Here is a 20721-nt window from a genome sequence, read left to right on the forward strand (position 1 = left end):
TCCACCGCGCGGGCTCCCCCGCCGCTCCCCGCTGTGACGCGCGGCCCCGGTCACGTGGGGCGCGCGGTTCCGCTTCCGCTGTGGCGCCCCCTGGCGCCTCGGCCGCGTGTTTCCCGCCTCGGCTCGCCCTCGGCCTCGCGTCCCGGCGATGGAGGCGGCGGCGGCGGAGGGCGCCGAGCCGGGGAGCGGCTGCGGCGGCGGCGCGGAGGAGCCCGTGGTCTCCTTGGCGGAGGTGCTGGCGGAGAACGAGGAGCTCGAGAAGGAGGCGCGGGCCGTGCTTGGGGGCAGCGACCACGAGCGCTGCAGCTACTCCCAGGTGGGGGCGGGGCCGGGCGCCGCGGGGGGCTGGGGGCGGGGGCTGGGGGCGGGGCCGAGGGGCGGGGGGCGGGGCCGCCCGGGGCCGGGACCCCCCGGCGGCCCCTGTAGCCTGCGCCGCTGTCGCCCCGCAGGGCGCCGTGAAGAGGCAGGCGCTGTACGCCTGCAGCACCTGCACGCCGCCCGGGGGGGAGCCGGCGGGGATCTGCCTGGCCTGCAGCTACGAGTGCCACGGCACCCACCGCCTCTTCGAGCTCTACACCAAGAGGTACCGCGGCGCGGGCGGGCGGGGCGGGGGCGCGTGCCCGTCCCGGCGGCGGGAAGCGCGCGTGCGCCGGTGGCGGGCGGGGGCGGCTGGAGCCCCCTCGGCTCGCGGCTCCTCCCGCGGCTCCTCCCGCGGCAGCCCCCTGGCCCTGCCGGTTCCTCACAGCCGCCCCGGGGCGAAACGCGGGCCCTCCCAGCGGGCCGGGAAAGCGAGGCGGTGTACGCTGGCCGCCACCGCTTACCTTCTCCCGGCCCCGAGTGCTGGGGCGCCCTGCGGGGGGCTGCGGTGCGAGGTGAGCTGGCCGGGGGAATTTCCCCAGAGCCTCCTCCGCTGTACAGTGCATCTCAGTGAGGTAGGACAGCGTTCCAGGGAGTAACTCATGCAAAATACACCACTCCCAGCAAAACTGCACAGGCAGCTGAGGTCGGGTCACTGAGGTACCCGTGTTCCCCCCTTCACTTGGCGTACCAAGCCTATTTAAGTGAGAGCTTAGGTGTCTGAGTAGGAGGCAAGAGCTTAATCACCTTTGTGGGTCCAGCCTTCGGAAACGAACCAATTCACGCTCCTCTTTCGTCAAGACACGTGTTCGCATTTTTGAGTGTGGTAGTTGCAGCACCCGGGGTTAGCTGTGCCATCGGGGTCTCCCAGCCAAGCGCTGCTGCAAATGATGGTGTTAGCCGAGATCTGCTGAGAACACCGTGTGGGAGGGTAAGGATGTGAGGCCCTTTGTCCAGTTCTGACCGATGCTATTGTTTAAATAGCTGCAAGAATATTTTAATGGCTCCTATTAAACTGCTGTGAATTGTTATGAACACAAAAACTAACATGTTTTCAGTTAATAAAAAACCTGAAATGTTATATTTTTCTTTCCAGGAACTTCCGCTGTGACTGTGGAAATAGCAAGTTCAAAAATCTGCAGTGCAAGTTACTCCCAGTAAGTTCAGACATAGGTTTCGTACATACATGTTATTTTCATTCTTTAAAATAACAGTCTTCGGAGGTTGGTGCCTTGCCTCAGCCAGCACTGACTCGTGTGATGCCTCCGCTTTTCCCAGCAAGTTAAGAAAGGTGGGAGTATTACAGGGGATAAAACTGTTGAGGGACCAAAGGGAAATGTTGAGAGGAGAGAGAACGTTTGATCCTTGTCATCCATGAATGCAGCAGTTCTGCATCCATGGTCAGCGTAATGCCAGAAACATGTCATGGTGCCTGCACTAATACATCTCATTAGCTTTAAGCTGGCTTCAGGAGAACCCTTTGGGGTGCAATTTTGCAGTTACATTAAGGAAATTTAAGGTTGTGAAGGCCCTCCCCTTCTTCGTTGTAGCATTAGTGCCCTAATTATTTTGACAGGTTGTCACCAGACCCTACTGATGGGATAGTTTTTTACTGTATTAAGCCCCCTGTGCTTTCATACTCAGTGGGCATTTTGGACTCGTCAAGTAGTTGGTAATCTTCTGGGAAGCAGTGACAGGAAGCTGCTTGGCTTGCCTGCAGTGCTGCTCCCAGGGTAATAACAGCCCAAATGTAGAAACAGCAAGTGGTTTTGTGTATGTCCATTTTGTTCTGGGAGAATTGGGACCGATCCAGAGCTAGTCAGCCTAGGGCTACAGTCCAGTGATCCCTACAGAGACACCTCTGACAATTTTAAGATGTTACTGTTTCTCATTGAGTCAATGAAATGGATCACGTGGTTGTTCCTCCTCCTTCAGTTCAGTGCAAAATCAGTTGTACAGGTTAAGTGACCTTCAGCATCCATCCATTAATCTGGCTGACTTCATGGGTGCCGGGTGCTTGCATTGTCCATTCTTCCTTTGTCAGAATAGTGGTAGAAAGTGGCATTTTGTAGTAACATCATAAATGGTAACAGCTGTTTCTGCAGGGCCGGTGGTGGCCTTAGGCTGCAACTACGTGCAGTTCTGAAGCCCTTTGGCTGCAGCTGTATTAGCTGTTTTTTTTTAAATGGGAATTACCTGTACTTGAATTTCATTCAGCATGTTTTGTAATTTAGATAATCCTCTCCCGTAGAGTGAGGCTTATATGACATGAATTTAGTGGAAGCTCAGTGGTAAGATTAAATGAAGTTGAGTTTGGATCACATGTTGTTGTGTTTTAAACATCACTGGATGTTTAAAAAAAATGGAGGGAAAGGTGCACAGTAGATCTACAGACTTTGCTATAATGGCAGCAGGCAGGCATAGTTGGTGATCAAAACTCTTATATCATCTTAGATTAGCAGTAGCTTAACAAACACCACAGTTGCCATTTGTTACAAAGGTGGAAAGACTGTTTTTCCTGTTTCCTTTTGAACTTCAGTGTTCCTCACATGCCCTATCTGCTGCTCACTGTATAGTGTCTGGGTAATATCTTTCTTTTTGGATCTTCAAGCTGATGAGTATAATGATTGCTTTTAGGAATTAAAGTGGAACAGGAATTGGGTTTTTCTAGATTATACATCTTTTCTGTCTTTTGTTTTTCACTGCATTGTCTATTGAGACATTTTTTCCTTTCCTCCTAGGAAAAGGGCAAGGTGAATTCAGGAAATAAGTATAACGACAATTTCTATGGATTATACTGTACCTGTAAAAGACCTTATCCTGATCCTGAAGATGAGGTAAGAAATAAAAAAACTGGTAGTAATCATATATAGATGGTATTTATGCAAAATATTGTGCAAAGGGTGGTCACAGAGCTGCTTTGCAGGGAATATCCCACTTTAGGAAATCTTATGTTCCATATTGCTTTTGGTTGTCACATGCTGTATAAAGTAATTACTTTATCAGGTTTTTTAAAATGGTAGAATAGTTTATGCCTTAAAGACAGATGAGGAGGAGAAACCATCATTTGAACAAAATGCTGCTGCGGTTCTCTCTGCTTTCCTCTCTCTAAAGTTACAGAGTTCCCTTAGGGGGTGGGTTTCTCATCATCTTGAGAAAAGTGGCAAGCGCAGAATAAACACATGGCACATATGAGGAGATACCAGAATCTGCTTCCTCGTGCCTGCAACAGTGCTCTGACAGGGCTTTAGGGACGGGGAGAGTCTGTCCTGTAGCACTGGCTTTAGCTTTCCTTTACGGTAGTCAGAACGCTTTTTCTCTGTCTGAAGTATTAAAATATATCACTTGGTTTGCACACGCACACTTTTGTTTGCAGTCATAGAAGTTAGGTGTTTTAAAGAATAGGGAAGGCACAAGTCTTTCAAATACAAGAGAGTATTTTATAAACTCACCTCTCTGAAGTTCAGAGATAGCTAAACATTTCTAAGGAAATCATTAATAATTGTTTCATAACAAAGCAGTTTGTACTGTACTGCATCGTGGACAGTTAAGTTAGGATTCTGGCATTCCTATATAAACCTGATGACATCATGAATATCAGTATCTTTCTTTTGCTAAGCTGCCTGTTTGTGCATTTCTGTTTACAGGAAGAAAGATACCAATAGTGTATTAACTTTTATCAGCTCTTTTGTGTGAGAATGTCTTGCTCTGCTGGGAAAAGTAGTTTTGTAATAATAAATGTGAATTTCCGTAGTCTGGATAATACGGTAAATTACATATGCTGTTCAACTTCAGGGAAGCAAACTGACTAATGAAGCAGTAACTAATTATTAATGGCAGCTCCCTGTGGGTAGGTGAAGAGGGAAATGCAATTCACTTGAGCAGGCTTTGCATAATACCGTAGTTTGAGGCTTGTGAAGGATTCTGGAGGTTGCTATTGATGCTAATAATATGACCGTTCATCTAGATCCCAGATGAGATGATCCAATGCATAGTTTGTGAAGACTGGTTCCATGGAAGGGTAAGGAAACTATAAGTAGCAGAACTGGCATTTGCATAGAAGTAAGTTAGTGTCGGTTAATCACAGAATCACAGAATCGTATAGGTTGGAAAAGACCTTTAAGATCATCGAGTCCAACCATTAACCTAACACTACCAAGACCACCACTAAACCATGTCCCTAAGCACCTCATCCAAACGTCTTTTAAATACTTCAGGGATGGCGACTCAACCACTTCCCTGGGCAGCCTGTTCCAATGCTTGATAACCCTTTCAGTGAAGAAAAATTTCCTAATGTCGAGTCTAAACCTCCCCTGGCACAACTTGAGGCCATTCCCTCTTGTCCTATCACTCGTTACCTGGGAGAAGAGACCGACCCCCACCTCTCTACAACCTCCTTTCATGTAGTTGTAGAGAGCAATAAGGTCTCCCCTCAGCCTCCTTTTCTCCAGGCTAAACAGCCCCAGTTCCCTCAGCCGCTCCTCATCAGACTTGTGCTCTAGACCCTTCACCAGCTTCGTTGCCCTTCTCTGGACACGCTCCAGCCCCTCAATGTCTCTCTTGTAGCGAGGGGCCCAAAACTGAACACAGGATTCGAGGTGCAGCCTCACCAGTGCTGAGTACAGGGGCACAATCACTTCCCTAGTCCTGCTGGCCACACTATTTCTGATACAAGCCAGGATGCCATTGGCTTTCTTGGCCACCTGGGCACACTGCTGGCTCATATTCAGGCGGCTGTCAACCAACACCCCCAGGTCCTTTTCTGCCTGGCAGCTTTCCAGCCACTCTTCCCCAAGCCTGTAGCGTTGCATGGGGTTGCTGCGGCCCAAGTGCAGGACCTGGCACTTGGCCTTGTTGAACCCCATACAATTGGCCTCAGCCCATCGATCCAGCCTGTCCAGGTCCCTCTGCAGAGCCTGCCTACCCTCAAGCAGATCAACACTCCCGCACAACTTGGTGTCATCTGCAAACTTACTGAGGGTGCACTCGATCCCTTCATCCAGATCATTGATAAAGATATTAAACAGGACTGGCCCCAACACAGAGCCCTGGGGGACACTGCTTGTGACTGGCCGCCAACTGGAGTAAACTCCATTCACCACAACTCTTTGGGCCTGGCCATCCAGCCAGTTCTTAACCCAGCGAAGAGTTATTCTTACTTGGGAAGGTTTGCTGTAGTTCTCAAAAGATTATTACATGAGTTCTAAGGAATTTCTTTTCATATAGGTAAAGGAATATTGAAAGTTTAATCTTGCGCTGCTGTCCACTCCAGTCCAAAAAACCTAGGAAGAGTTCTACCTTTTGAAGGTTACTGCTGCAGAATAAAATAATAACTTTATAACTGTCTCTTTAATGGAAAATTCTATCATTACAATTGCTGAGAAAAAGATTCTTACTGAGGCACATCATTATCAACTACCTGAATAGTTCTTCATTCAAAATAATGCTTTTTAAACTGTAATTCCTTTAAGTAGCAAGGAACAAGCTGTGCTGTTGGTTCCTGATTACGAACTTTAGGGAAATCTTTTAAAAGCAGCTCAGCACTTCAGTGAGTGCCCTACTTAACGTGTAAGCATTAAGGATTCAGCCTCTTGTGCCTTGAAGGGCATGAGTGAAATTCCATGTTTGAAGTTGCAGGATCAAAGAATAAAAAAAAAGGTGATTGGCTTCAATTAGGGGTTCTGTAGATAAACTATAGGATTCTTTTGTATAAATGTATGTATGAAGAATGTTATGCTGCATACTGTGAGCTTTGCAAGAATGCTTTTCAAAAGCAAGCCACTAAGTGCTTTTAGTTGCCTAAATAGTTCTCACCAGTTTATGGAGAGCTTTGGGACCTAATTCTTCTCAAGTTCAGTACGTGATCAATATGAAGACTGACAATCTCTTACACATAAGGAAGCAATCATAAAAAGCTATTTAAGAGTTTAAATGTGCAGTGTGTGAGAGGTATCTTCACCTGTCCTATGTTTAGGACAGTTTAGAAGAATATCGTTTAGAAATGAGATAAAGATAGGACTGAGATTTCTGGGTATGTAGAAGGTATAAAAGGCTGTAGACAAAGAGAGAATTATTTCAGTTTTTCCCTGGAATTTTTATCAGCTCTTTCCAGTCTTTAAATTATACTGATAATCATTGTAGAAAGTTAGCAGGAGTGTATGCTTGTGCTGAAAATGTGATGGCTGTTGATGTTTTACTTCCTCTAAACGCAGAGTTGAGTCTGTTAATTTGCAGCGAATGCTTCACTGCTGTGCGCTTGTTTCTTTTTGATAGCATCTTGGTGCAGTCCCCCCTGAAAGTGGAGACTTCCATGAAATGGTATGCCAAGCCTGCATGAATCACTGCCATTTCCTGTGGGCCTATGCGTCGCAGTTAGCAGGTGAAGAAAATTAAGATATCTGAGCCAATGTTTTGTAAGCATGTATTTCTCATACTTGGTTGATTAACGACATAATACTGTTTAAGTGGTTGGAGAAATGATATTCATTATATTGGACAATTGCCTTCAGCAGCGGAACACGCGGGGCTGCAGTAACTGTTCTGTAAAAAAAATGCAGTTCCTAAATCTTAATTCTGTGGTGCTCACTCTTTTATTTATTTATCAGAGATGTGCTAGCACATAGATGGATGCAGATTTAATACTTGTCTCAAGGAACTTAATTTCTAAACCGGATCAAAGAACTGAAGAGCCATCCTAAGGGAAGCCATGAGACAAACAGCTGAGTCTCTGAGCAGCAAAGAGTGAATGATAGAGTGACCTGAAATGAATGTGTAAAACCTTAATCTGAGTAGAGCTGGGGCTGTGCTCAGGACACACGTTGCCTGTGGTCACACCAGGCCTCTGTCTGCTATGTGGTCTCTGTGGGATCAGAAGGGTGGATGACTTGACTTCTGTGGAAAGAACTGGTTTCACGTAGTCTCCTAAACATTGCTGTATCAACTGGTGATCGATCTCTTATGTGCCAGAAATTTCAATGGTAATTTTAAGGATTCCAAGCTGGCTTACCTGGAGTTCTCCTCCTTCTCATGTAAATACAGTACAGAATGGTGGGTTTTGTTTGTTTTTGGTTTTCCTCCTTCTCTGTCACAGGGCACATGTTTGAATTGACATCAAAAGAAAAACTTGTTTTAAATAAGGAAGTGGTTAGTGTAGTTAATCTGTGATGGAATTTTTGGTGTGTGTGTCTGGGGAAGATGAAGGACTCTGACACAAAGTCAGCGAAAAAGTACGCAACAGCTACTGAACCTGCTGTAGCTATCAAGGGGTGTCAAGAAGGACAAGCATCTTAGTACAGAACTATCTGAAACTGTGATACCCTTTTCCCTCCCCTAGGGCTTAGATTTTTGGGAAGCAGAGTATTTTAGAATAGGAGTATGAGAGGTGAAGAACACTATGGTGAAAGAGGGAGCAGTTTCTTTGTATACCTAGGTCACTGTGTCTTTGGACAGCTGTAGAACATATCCAGGACCCTGCAGTGTACGAGGTGATCTAGGTGCTCTTTGATGCTGCACTGTAAAGCAGAGAGAACGTCTGTGGTAGCCTGTACATGGTCTGGTCTGGTATTTTCACTTACGTGGGTATGTATCTTCCAGTTCCTGCTTTGACCAAAGTGAACTCCCTTGAAGATGAAGGGATTGTCCTGAAGGTTGAGGAAAGTGAAGAGCAGAAAAAAGAAATAAAAAAAGAAAGTGGAGTGGAACACCAAGAAACGAAGGAGGAAAAGCAAATGGAACAGTTTAATGAACCATCCACTAGCTCTGGGGCTGCCTGTCCAGAGGTAAAACGTACCTTCTTTTCTGTCCTGTACATCTTCGTACTGAGGATAGGTGAAGTAAAGCCCACCTCTTTCTGTATAGGTTCAGTGAAGAGGTAAATGCTTTCAGTCTGTTTCTGTGTTCCTCTTCAGTCACTGACACTTCAAACGTGTGGTCTCTGTGGAGCACAGCATAGGTTATGGAACACGCTTGTAGCAGTGAGTGACCAGGGTGTAACGTCTGTTTGCAGATAGGTTCGATCCATCCCTCCTTGTCAGCCACCTGGCCTTTACACTGGGGTAACTTCTGAGTTTGTTCTAATACAGGGGTATTATGCCTTGTAGCTGCATTTGCATGATAGTCCAGCTCTGATTTCTTAAACATTTATGGCTATTGCCGTAAATTCCTACAGAAATTTCCAGTGGAAACTGCTAAAACCACATCAGAATCCTCGTGTGGATGAAATGGTAATATAGGTTATTTATAAAAATAAGTGTGTCTGAGACAAAAGAAAAACCTTGCATAAGGAAAATGACATGCTGGAAAGAATGGAGTGTCTTTGAAGTGACATTATAGAGCACTGAACACTCTCATTTTAATTCAGGTAGTTACTAAGAGTGAGGAGCCAGTCTGTAAGCTGAAAGAACTCCAAAGCAAGCAATTTTTAAAAAAAGATTCTGCCACCTTTTGGCCATTGAACTGGAGAAGCAAATTATGCACCTGTGAAGACTGTTTGGTATGTATTCTCTCTTCATTACCATCATTGACGTGGGGGAGGCAGGGAGGAGCTCCCAGAGAATCTTTGAAGGGAAGCTTGTAGATAAAATCTGTGTAAATGTTCTTACTCTGCATATAAACACCTAAAAAACCCCTCATAACCCCACCCCACATAAAGAAACACACTGAATCCTTTGGAATTAATACAGCATGAAGGAACATTTGTATTTTCTGTGCTGCTTAAATCCATATTGCTTTGGAAGCCGTTATGGGGAGATATCTCAAATGCTGAATAGAAAATTTACATTATTATTTTTATTGTTATTATTTATGATACGGAACACAAAAAGGATTGGGCAAGAGCATCTCCATCTGAGAAGTTTTGTAATGTAAAAGTAAATTTTACTTTATTCTCCAGAAAATGTATTCAGAGCTTGAAGTCCAGTTCCTGACAGATGAATGTGACACTGTCTTGGCTTATGAAAATAAAGGTACCAGTGACCAAGAAACGGAGAGGAGGGATCCTTTAATGGACACCCTTAACAGCATGAACAGAGTCCAGCAAGTAGAACTCATCTGTGGTAAATACAACTTCATTTTTAGAATTTGCCTTAACACTTTAACGGAACAGTTTCCCGTAAGAGACTAGCATGAAGTCTTGCAGTGTAGTGTCAAACTATTTTTGAAGTAACATATAGAAGACTGTACGACAGATTGCACACCTCAGCCAGGATTATTCTAGAGAAGTTTGTCCTCTCTGGCCTGTTACAACTTTAACTTACATCGAGGAACTAGATGGTGTGGGAACTTTTCCCCTATGTAACACCTTAGATACTGTACTGATCATAATTTCTTGTAACATAGATATTTAAAAATTAATTTATAGTTCTGCCGTCTGGCTTATTTATTCTTACCCTGTTCTGTTGTTTGGCAGTCCCCTGTTGTTTGGGGGAGTGCCAGCCAATGTGAAGCTGGGGTGCAGGGTGCTCCCTGGCAGCTCTGCCGCAGAGTATATTGACAAGGCAGTGTTGAGGTATTTTATAACTGGAGCCGTGCTTCCCTCTTCTGAGTGAGGGGTTTGCACTCTGGCGAGGATGCTTGCCCAATCCTGAGTTCCAGGCTAGGACTTCCCACCAGTACCCACACATGGTTTTGCAGTGGGAAGTTGGGAGCAGGGGCAGTCCTTTAATTGTACTAATTCACGCGCTCAATGTCTGTACATTTCTCTGAAGATCACCTGAACAGATATTCAGACTGCGTAGGCTAGTCTGATAAATTATTAGGTTTCTCATGTTTACCTGGACTTGCCTTTCTTTTTATTGCTATTATTTATAATCCAGTTCAAACCTAGATTTGTCTCAAGTAAATCTAATGAATGACAAGTAGAACAAGTTGTCTTCTTGAGGCCATGTTAAACTAAAGCTGGATATCTTCTTGGTTTTTTTGTTTTCTTTCCCTTGCCTTCGCTTCTCCATCCAGAATACAATGATTTAAAGACAGAACTGACTGACTATCTCAGGAGATTTGCGGATGAGGGAACGGTAAGGCGTGACTCGCAGAATTTGTTTGCCAGAAAATGTGTTTTAAAGTACTGTTGAGGGGTGGGTGCTGAATACTGTGATGCTATGTTATAATATTTTTTTCTGTCTCTTGGATTTGCTGGTACTGCAGTAGAAATTGGAAATCCCTGATTTCATTGAATTTAAAAGTTGTATTTCCTTAATGACCTTCTTGAGAGATAACAGGGACCTTACAGAAATTTGTCTATAAAGTACTGAGAGCAGTTCTTAAATTTAAGTGAAACTTCTGTTGCTCTAGGAGAAGTATTCAGGGAAAAAAGCTCTTAACAGTTATGTTTTTTTCTGAGATTGAATTTAAGCCCTTAGAAGAATAAGGACTGACTTAATATTGGTAAACAGTCTTGTCAGTTGTTTTCTGGAGGAATTTGCATGCTATTATTAATCAACACATGCATTTTGTTGGCTTATTTGCTAAACTGCCATTCTTAGTTACATTGTAATGAGTCTGAAGTGAGCTAGTGAAACTCTTGCTTTGTGTTAATTTTTCTGATGATAAAAGCAAGTGGTCAAACCCATTAAAATACCGTCAGGGGCTTTGCTCCATGTGCTTGTTCTGCCTTTGGGGAGCTCGTTTCTCTGTATTCTCTTATAATAGGATTTGGGCATTAATCGTCTCCTTTGGGTACAACAGGAAAGCTGGTTTGCTAGCTGTATCAGAGAGATTTCAGGATACTTGCTTTTATATGCTTTGTGTATTACATGTGGGATGCATGCAAGGGAAAAAAAAAAAAAGGATTGTTTAATGGAATTCTTGTACCACAACTTGGGTTTTGTATTGCTTCCCCTAGGTGGTTAAAAGAGAAGACATTCAGCACTTCTTTGAAGAATTTCAGTCTCGGAAAAGACGACGGACTAACAGGATGCAGTACTACTGTAGTTAGACTGAGAGGGTGTGGGTCTGAAAGGACAACTGGGAAAACGATATGCATTGGCAAACAGAAGAGGCATCTTCAGTATTTGGCTTCTCATCAAAATCCAACTGTCCAAGAAACATCTTCATTTTGGCTCACGCTTCCTTTATTTGTAACAACTAAAACATGTCCTTAACAGGTACATTGCATTTGTAGGGATTTCAGTCCTGACCGACTTGGCATTCCTGTGAAAGCTGGCCTTGTCTCAAGGGAGAGGATGGCTTGTCACAAGAACCGTGTGCCGCTGTGTATTCCCTTTAGCCTTTCACCCATTTTACTTTCAGTGCCTATAGCTGTACGCTCTACTAACACTGGCTGGGGTCTGCCCGCCCTCCCTTCTGTCCAGTGCAGGCAGTAAGCACTCAGTGTGCTTTGCAAGATGGGAGTGCATTGCTTTCCTGCTTTAAATGGTTCTGCATCATCTCTTCGGGCTGTAGTGATTCTAGCGAAGGCTCCCTGCACAAAGTGAGTGTCTGTTTTCTGCACTGAGGGAGGCACAGCTCCTGAAAGGGTAAAGCAGGCACGTGTTATGATCATGGCTGTTGGGTGGAATTGCATTCTAACATTTGGGTCACATCAGGTGGACTAGACAGCACTGTACTTCTGCACGCTTACTCGCAGCTGTGGAGGTGCTCCCTAGGCAGGTGAAAAATGAGAAATTGTAGGTTAGGCTTGATGCAACAGAATGTTCTGCTTTTATAAATTCAAAAACTTTGTTTCTAATATTGTACAGTGATGTTTTACATGCAAAAATTTGTCACGTGAACTTTATCCACTCACTAGGATATAGATGATATCTAGGAGGAGGTACTGAATTACAAATGAAGCATTGAGGGGGTTTGTAATAGGCCTTCTAATGTGCTTTGATTTTTAAAAACTAGCCTACTGCAAATTATTCTGCTTCATAAATGTTCCTGAAAACACTGCAGCACCCTGGCATTTTGCTACAGTATAAACCATGTGATCTTTTTATAATCACTGTGATAATCATGGAACAGGAGATGTTTCACTGACATTTAAGGATCTACACTTAGCTACCATGAAGTATTGACTTTTCCTAAGTTTGGAGCCTCATGTAGTGTTTAGTTTTCTTTACCCACAAACCCCAAAACATACTTTAAGAAAGTTCTAATTTTTAACTCCTGCTTTATGTAGTTGGAGGATTTCTTTACCATGGGGTACTATTCTGGTTCCATGTTATTAATGACTTTTGAGAAGAAAATCAGACCTTTATCTGTCATTTCTCCCTATTAATTGTTTCTGACCACTTTATTTACAACAGCTAGTTCTAGCGTAGAGGCTCAGTTCATTGGCTTGTTTCATGTGAAATGACTAGTTGCTTTTAAATTTAACTCTGGGTATTGTATGTGCTTTTTTTTTGTAGCAACTGTTATGGGAGTCATAACCACCTATCTAACTAAGATATGTCAGAATTAAAGAACTGTTCAATCTGTAGTGTCTTGTGTGTTTGAAATGCTGCTGTAGGGGTTTGTTTTCATCCATGATCCAGCCAAACACCGGGCAGTGCAGCGATGACCCATTAGTCATGTGGCCGAGACACATCTCAGGGGCTGAGACCTTTGCCTCCACCCTGACCCGTGCTGCTGCAGGCAGGTGTGAAACAAGGGCTGGCACCCCGCTTGCAGGTACAGATTTGGGCAGGAGAAAAAGCAGAGTGGGAGATGGTCCCTCTGCGGTGCAGTTCCTGGCATGTAGTTCACTAAAGGGGTGGGGGAGAAGGTGCCCAGATGCAAGCGCTGTCCTGGGTTCCAGCCCTGAGCTGCACTCACCCTGACCTGAAACCCTCGGTTTTCCAAGTTGTCCTGTTCTCCCCCATTGTATAAAAAAGCAGCAACAGCCACCGGGGTGCAGGTAAACACTACGGCAAGACCCAGCCCCACCACTCAGCGCTGCCTAGAGGGAGGAGTTCAGGTGCAGGAAGGAGTTATTACAGCTACAATTGCACACCACAGGGTCAGCACTGACGACGTGCACTGCCCCTTCTTGGCATCAGCCTGCACTGCAGCCAGAGTGATCTGCAGGTCCTTGGGGCCAGCCCCTGACACCCCCCCTCTCCAACCTTTTTAATGCACTTGCACTTTCTTCTTAAAGGCTCCCCCCACCACGGGGAAGAGGCATCCTCTCTTTATAAAAAGTTAGCAGACTTAAAACTCCTTGCAAAATGAACAGAAAGCCTGCAACAATAAATGTTAAATTTGCCTAGTTTAGGAAGTTGCTCTTAAAACTCATCTTCCTGGATGCCAATAATGACCACGTAAGACCAGAGCGTACTTTCTCCCCCCACCCCCCCCACTTTATGTCAGGATATAACCCACAGTATTTTGCTGTTGCACATCAAAGTGAGACTAGTCAAGATTTTCTGCTGCTGGATGACACTTCCAAACTTGAGTCATCTCTTTGAAGTAGTGAAGCACTTGTTTCTGTGAAAGAGATTTAATGAATATTCAGCTGATGCAGCATAACTGCAACTCGGGAAGAGAATGCTGGGTACTTCATGAGTGCCTTTGTCTAGCTGCTCTGCTGAGAACATAAACACTTCCTCGACCAAGGGCGAAGTCCCACTGCCTTGACTAGGAGTAATCCGATTGCCTTTTATAGTGAATAGTCTCAGCCAATTCAGCTCTAGCCAGAAGAACTCACTGAACTGTTTCACTGAAGTGCTCTTCCTTTTTAATAAGCTGCTTGAACAGTGCCACTGATTCTGAATTCCTCTTTTTACACTGGCTTGTATCATATCCTTGACGTTCAAAGCATTATTGTGCACTTTTTTTCCCAGAAGGAACAACAAACGTTGTCAGTTGTGAGAGCCTTTACTGTTAGAGGGCACCTTATGGTTTGTATTAAACCACTCCTTCCCCTGGCCATCAGTCAGATGGAAAGTTCGGAGTAACGATGGCACAGTCCCTTCGGCCAGCCTGCTGGTAACAGTTAAATGGAAGAAGTAGCACAAGCACGTTCTATACAAGCCATTTATTTGAAATGCCAACTATACGTAGGATAAAGTCAGTGTTACATGCTTCTCAGCAACAGTAGAAAAATAGAACCAGTGAAAACCTTTTTACAACTGTAATGGTACTCAAAAGAGAAATGTATTGTTTTACAATGCATCACACAAGACTAGAATTCAAGTTTGGAGGTACCTAAATAAAAATACTATTTTTTTTAAAAAACACTATGTACAATTGAAGCGTAAACAAGTTTTACAAAGTACTGGTTATGCAGGTTGTAGAAAAAACACTTGCATAGGACATGAAGTCAGTTTAAGAAAGTTTTCTGAGCCTTTAGCATTGAAGGCACTTGACTTTATACCAGTATCAACACAAGGACAAGAAACAAAACCATAACGCTGCTGAAGGCAGGGCTACCTTCTGGCAGTACAGATAATTACAGAAACCCCAAATATGGTTTTACAACTTTATCTCTCAGCTGTTCCCTGCATTCAGCAGAGCTCAGCACCACCTCTGCCATAGAAGCATATAATAATTAGGAGAAAGAACAGTGCCTCAAACAGCACGAGTATTCTTAAAAAAAAAAACAAAAACAAAAAAACAAAACACAAAACAAACAAACAAACAAACCCCAAAACAAAGCAAACCACCCAAAAAACCCAAAAAAGCCAACCCAACCCCCAAACCCCCACCAAACCCAAACCAAAGAAACCCGTAAGACAAACATGTGGGATGTTCCAGGACCAAAACCCAAGGCTTACAAGTACGGATGGCCACAGCCTTAACGTTCAGAAGTGAAACTCCTCAAGAACAGGAAAAATACAACAAGAAACTGCCAATCAACACAGCAGTTATTAACACAACTACAGCAACTCCGTGGAACAACAAAACATTTCAAAGGAAGAATCTGTTTCAGGAATTAAGTTATTCATCCATATATTAAGGAAAAGAAGGAGGGGGTCAGGGAAAGGGGAGTAAGTTTTTGCATGTTGCTCACTAAATGAGTGTCTGAGCTCTCTTTACTAGAACAAGGAGCACAAGTCTTCCTCATCCAAGAAAACAATGTTCATACCTCTATCCTCAAGCAAAATATAGTCAGTAATCTGTTATCTCCATCAAATTTACAGGAGGAAAAGATGTTAGTTTCCAGCCTAATCAGAAAGTGCTTAATGTAAACAAGGAGCTTCTGCACCAAAGTTTCAGTAGACAGAGAACACAAGAAGTAGCAGGTAGCGCAGGTACGTGTGTTCTGCGAGTGAGATGTAGTATGAACACTAGCTTCTGCATAATGCTTCCGTGAAGAAGAATAAAGATGGTCTCTCTCCCCTCCCTCCGCACATCCAACTACGTAGGAAATCCTACGCTGGAGTACAAAAATACAGTTCCAGTAATTTGACAAATCTTTCTTTTCCACTTCAAATCAGCTGCCGTTAGCTGTTATCTTCTTCCCAGCTCAAAATATACAAGTGAAAATGCAGATTGTCTACGTGGCCTGATTGTCTTTGTGGCCTCAGAAGGACTTGTCTTATTTTGCACCTACTTTAAACACTTTATTCTCTATTTAATACTGCTCAGCTTCTGAGACTTCAGAAGCAATTTTGTATTCTAAAATGCAGACATGTTGTCCCCGTCCCCCCCCGCCCCGAGGCATTTCTCATCAGCTTAGTCCAAAGCCAAAGCATTTCATGATTTCCCTCAAGCCATAACCTCAAACTTCTCAGTCTTCATCAGCCACGTCCCCACAAATTTCAAGCTTAAAAGTTACATCTGTAGATTTCAGCCCCATCTCTGTCCAGGCACACAGTGCCACATCAAACTATGGTAACTAAAATAGTTTTCTCAAAGTACATCTATCGATTTTAGGTAAAAATAAATTATTCAGAATAGTAAGTCTTCTGAGGACAGCTATGACTTTAGTAATTAAGCTACCAACATACACATGACACAAGTGCAGGGAGTTTCAGGGTTTTTGTGTGTGATGAAAGTTAATGCTTCTAGTGCTGGTGAGCATGAGACCCAAGTGCCTGATTAGAGCTACGCAGTCAGACAGCACTGTGCTCAAATCTTCAGAAGAAACCTGATAAACCTCAGGCCCTAACCTGCAGCAACACCGTCCCCCCACTGCCACCTTCTTGCATTTAACAATGTTCTACACTGCAGTCCCATGGAAATACTACATATTGGTGATGAGGCCAGGACCACCAAGTGTCTTGACTGTAGTCAAAAAAAAAAAAAAAGATTAAAAAGGCTGACAGAGGGAAAAGGAAAAAAAAAATCTCCCCTCACCCACAAGACATCACCTGGGCAGTTTAGCTACGTTTCTCCTCCAATCTTACACCACGCCTTCCATGGCTGCACCTCGAAAGGAGTGTCTGCAAAACTTTCACAGAAGCAGGAGGCCTATAGATGCATATGCAGGAGACATTAGGATTTACTGGTTCAAACACCCATATCTTCATTTATCTAGAAGCTATCTGGTAGTTTTGAAATGCAGTACTTGATATATTTCAGTTACATTGTGGTGTTGTTACCAGGCCTTGCATACTTCAATGAAACAGGTTAGGTAAGAATCTGCCATCAACTAAAACTAAAAGTAAAGTTGCAGCAAGATTTCTGTTTAAGTAGTATTAAGCATTTTGAACCTCAGGAAAGATCTCAACCTAACCTTAAAGTAGTCCTTAGGTCACCCTTGGGATTAAAGTTTTCTACTACAGTGAAATTCTTCATTATAGAAACTGCATTTAAAAAAACCCAAACAGGCCTTTACGAGTAATCACTACACTGCAGTGGCATCAGATCCCTAACCTAAATGCAATGCATCTGTGGTAAAAACTGCATGGTAATTATTAAGGATGCACTTAATAATTATAACCTTTACACCTGGTGCATTGCTTAACCCCAACCCAGTGGCAGGGAGCCAGCCCAGATCACTATCATTCCCTCTTCATATCATGTTAGTAGGTGAATCTCACTTCTGCACTTTAAAAAAGCAAAGTTGGGAAATGGAAGTGTAATTTAAGAGTGCTAAAGCTTCGCACATTTCATGATGCTAGAGCAGTTACTCTTCACTTTGATTTTGTTCACAGAACAGCTGCAATTATGAAGTCAGCGACACTTCAGGTAAGGAACACTGAACGACGTCATTAAGAGTGAAGCCCTTTTTTAATCATAGGCAGGAGAAAGCAAGGCAATGAGCAGTCACCTCAGCACCTCTGTTGGAGGGGGAACTCTCTCAAGTGGAGGGTTACCATTCAGGCAACAGCAAAGACACTATGCCTTGTCCCACTGACACTCCAGGATTCAGCACGAATCCTCAACTCCGGTCTTCACTTACCCCCACGTATGGGTAGCTGGAAGAACAAGTTATTACTATCATTTTTACAGTATTTCTAGATTTATTTCTGCATGGGCAAATGAACAATTCTAGTCTGTCTATTAAGTGCTTCTGGGTGATCATGGAGTTCTCCATGGTCACAACTGAACCAGAAAGCAAACAGAATCAGACTGTCAGATCCCAGTGAATTTCACTGGAATTTGGACTCCTAAATATCCCCCTGGACTCTTAAAAACCCAAATGTAATTCTTGAAGTGGGCTTGCTATATAAGGATAAGACCAGCTGCCAGAACTTTTCAAACAAAACATTAGACTGGATTCTTGCCATAGTCCTAAAAATCAGGAAGATTTCAGATCTAAACAAACAAAAAAGTCTAACTAAAAATGTAGTATTTTGATGTGCTGTTCTTTGGAATTCCTATAATTAAAAAATAAACGCATTGTAACTATCTCATAAGAAAATACATTTCATAATGTGCAACCCAATGCACATAGGGAATTGGCAGGTGAAAGGGAAAATGCAAAAGTATGAAAATACAGTCCTTTAAATGTGACAATAAAGTTCAACATATTAGTACAAAACTAATACACTAAAATAGATGTACAGGTGCAAAAGGCTACCAGGTTGTAGAAAAAAGGTACCAGCTTTTTTTTTTTTTTTTAAAAAGGCTTAATTAAATTTGCTCAAAAAAAATTTCCCACAAAATAAAACCAGAAGCAGCATTAAAAATAAACTGATAACATGCTGTCTCTAATAAAGCAATGTATGTACAAAAGAAGTGAGCAAAGCTGAATTTATCCGCTGGCATGAATAAATTTGTCTGACAGAAGTCAGGCCAAAAGTTGCAAAGAATGGGATGTTTACAACTCTCAGGCACAGAGAAATAGGGGAGGTTGCTTTCATAGGGCAGATTTTTTATACAGGAAGTCTGGTTTGTTTGGAGACCTCCTTCCTCTGCTTACTGCATCTTCCCTTTCCAAATCTGCATTTCTCTGTGCTCCGTGTTCCAATGGCTCATCATCTGCCAGTCTCCTACTGGGTCTCTCTTCTTGCATTTCAGAGGTGTATGCAGAGAGTGAAGGTCTGTTGGAGGTTAGCCCATAGGTTAAATCGGTTTCCATTTTTGTTCTTCCCCTGATGTGAACTGGGCCATTACCAGCATTTTCCTGGGCAGCCAATGACAAGTCCAGTCGCTGGGGAGGTTGTTCTAAGACATCGAGGTGTATTGGCTCATTCTTTTGTCTGTGTTGATGCCCATCTTGGGAGAGCAGGTATTCCCTCCTAGAATCCTCTTGCTTTTTAGGAGATATCTGGGAAGGTAGATAGGCTGACTTTAAGCCACTTGGTGATGCCTTATTGTGGCTATACAAATCTGGGCCAAAATATATGCCTTGTGAAGGCGAAGGACTGTGCCTGTTGGGTGCTGGAGTGGAGGGTCTACACGCAGCATTGGAGAAGTCATAGAAGTCAGGATATTCCTGCTGATTTTCTCGAGCATCTATTTTTTGCTCTATTGCATGTTTCTTTCGAGAAGTGGGCATGTGTCTGTTCTGAATACATGAAATGTGCTGGGGTGGACCAGGCCCTACCTCTGTAACCGTCTGGCTTAATTCTGTGTCGACAGTGAGTTCTGGTAATCTTCTGTCTTTTAAAGACATTGCTGACACACCCATTGCGATATCTGGCATCAGTTCATTTAGCAAGGGCTGAGTACACTGGAAGAGAAAAGAAGTTGGTCCATGGGAACAAAGCAAAAGCTAAACACAAACTGTATTTAGTATAGTTTCTGTAATTCAAAACGGCATTTTCCAGATCTACCTTTGCCTAGACCAACCTCAGCCTGCAAGTTTCCTACACTGTTTAAAATACACATGTATGCTCCAACCTGCCCCTTCCTGCTAGCTTAAGACAACTTTCTTTCATGAAGCTGTTGTGCCACAATAATAGTTCCTTCTTAAATGCATCTTGTCTTCAATGTGCCGTAAATGACAATGTCCTGTTAAACTCTCAAATGGTAAGCCTGCTTTAAGCCACTTGCAATTATCAAACTAACCAAGGTACTCTGTGCGGAACTTAACAAATGGTTATAGCACACAGTTCCAGCGCAGGAAGCCACGAAACATGTATTTTGTCACTACAGATGCAACCCCTCTGCTTGCATTTCATATTTTAAAGTAAGTGAATTGCATGCACATGTATGTGTATGCACAACAGCCTCAGGGCTTGGGGGGGAGCATCAGTCACAGTGCTGACTAGATACACAAAGTGCATGGAAGTTTTTGCTTGGCATTCTTCTCGCCTACACCTATAAGCAATCCTGCAATGAGACAAGCATATTACAGTCTTCCAGACAGAAGTTAAAATTTCTACTTGTATTTATCATTTCTAATTAAAGCAATTTTAGTAATCATTGATTACTAGTAACTCAAAAATTGCAAAAATAATACAGAATAAGATCATCCATATTAAGTCTATGCTTCTCCTTGCATTTTTTATATAAACATTCTAGTAGAGACATTTCTTATGTGAAAAAGATCACTGTATGGTTTCCTTAGTGAAGTCAGTATTGATCAAGAGAGACTTATGCTACAAAACCCACCCTTGAACAATGGAAAACAATTCTAATTTGAAGTTAAATATTTTAGGTTAAAATACAGAAAGGAGTGCAATATATTTAGGACAACTGCTAAAGGAAGAAGAAAAAAAAAAAAAAAATCAATTTTTCCATTCAGAACTCCAGATCAAATCTGCATCTAAAGAGCAGGTTTTCGCAGTATAACACAACTGTGCACTGGAACTAAATAGAGTTCAGCAGCTATAATGATCATCTTTAAATGCTGTGACGAACCCCTTTGTATTTGCAATTGCCAATTTCTGCTTGCCTATTAATTTTAAAATCTTTTTCACAGCTGTAAGTCCTTCACATTCTCCACAGGTTCCCTTTATACACATCTGTTTACTTCAGGACTACTTACCTGTGAATAGCCAAAATATCATCACTGTTTCTACCCTTGAATTATAGCATGCAGTCCACTACTGAAGTTGACTTATCCTTTGTTTTAATGCAGAACAAACTATACTATTTCAGAAGATTTGC

General features: G+C 43.0%; 2 protein-coding genes across 3 annotated transcripts in view; one reads left to right on the forward strand and one right to left on the reverse strand.

The window, feature by feature from the left end:
* Positions 1-15: 15 nt before the first annotated feature.
* On the forward strand, positions 16-12775 carry UBR7 (ubiquitin protein ligase E3 component n-recognin 7). The gene is made up of 11 exons (XM_075503475.1): positions 16-316; positions 450-583; positions 1454-1514; positions 3099-3194; positions 4325-4378; positions 6631-6736; positions 7951-8135; positions 8717-8848; positions 9248-9410; positions 10309-10370; positions 11198-12775. The coding sequence occupies exons 1-11, from the start codon at positions 149-151 to the stop codon at positions 11288-11290; spliced, it is 1254 nt and encodes a 417-aa protein (XP_075359590.1). The 5' UTR covers positions 16-148; the 3' UTR covers positions 11291-12775.
* Positions 12776-14296: 1521 nt separating this feature from the next.
* BTBD7 (BTB domain containing 7) overlaps positions 14297-20721 on the reverse strand; it is a 59144-nt gene continuing 52719 nt past the window's right edge. For both annotated transcript variants that reach the window (XM_075503479.1, XM_075503478.1), the window contains one exon: positions 14297-19339. In XM_075503479.1, coding sequence (XP_075359594.1) covers positions 18524-19339 — 816 coding nt within the window. In that variant the 3' untranslated portion in view covers positions 14297-18523. The remainder of the gene's footprint in view (positions 19340-20721) is intronic.

This window comes from Mycteria americana, chromosome 5 (assembly GCF_035582795.1).
Source record: "Mycteria americana isolate JAX WOST 10 ecotype Jacksonville Zoo and Gardens chromosome 5, USCA_MyAme_1.0, whole genome shotgun sequence".
In the NCBI taxonomy this organism is placed as follows: Eukaryota; Metazoa; Chordata; class Aves; order Ciconiiformes; family Ciconiidae; genus Mycteria; species Mycteria americana.

Coding starts and splice junctions, on each gene's coding strand:
- UBR7 (XM_075503475.1), top strand. CDS start 149: ATGGAGGCGGCGGCGGCGGAGGGCGCCGAGCCGGGGAGCGGCTGCGGC. Junction 6,737..7,950: donor CTATGCGTCGCAGTTAGCAG/GTGAAGAAAATT, acceptor TGTATCTTCCAG/TTCCTGCTTTGACCAAAGTG. Junction 9,411..10,308: donor GCAAGTAGAACTCATCTGTG/GTAAATACAACT, acceptor TTCTCCATCCAG/AATACAATGATTTAAAGACA.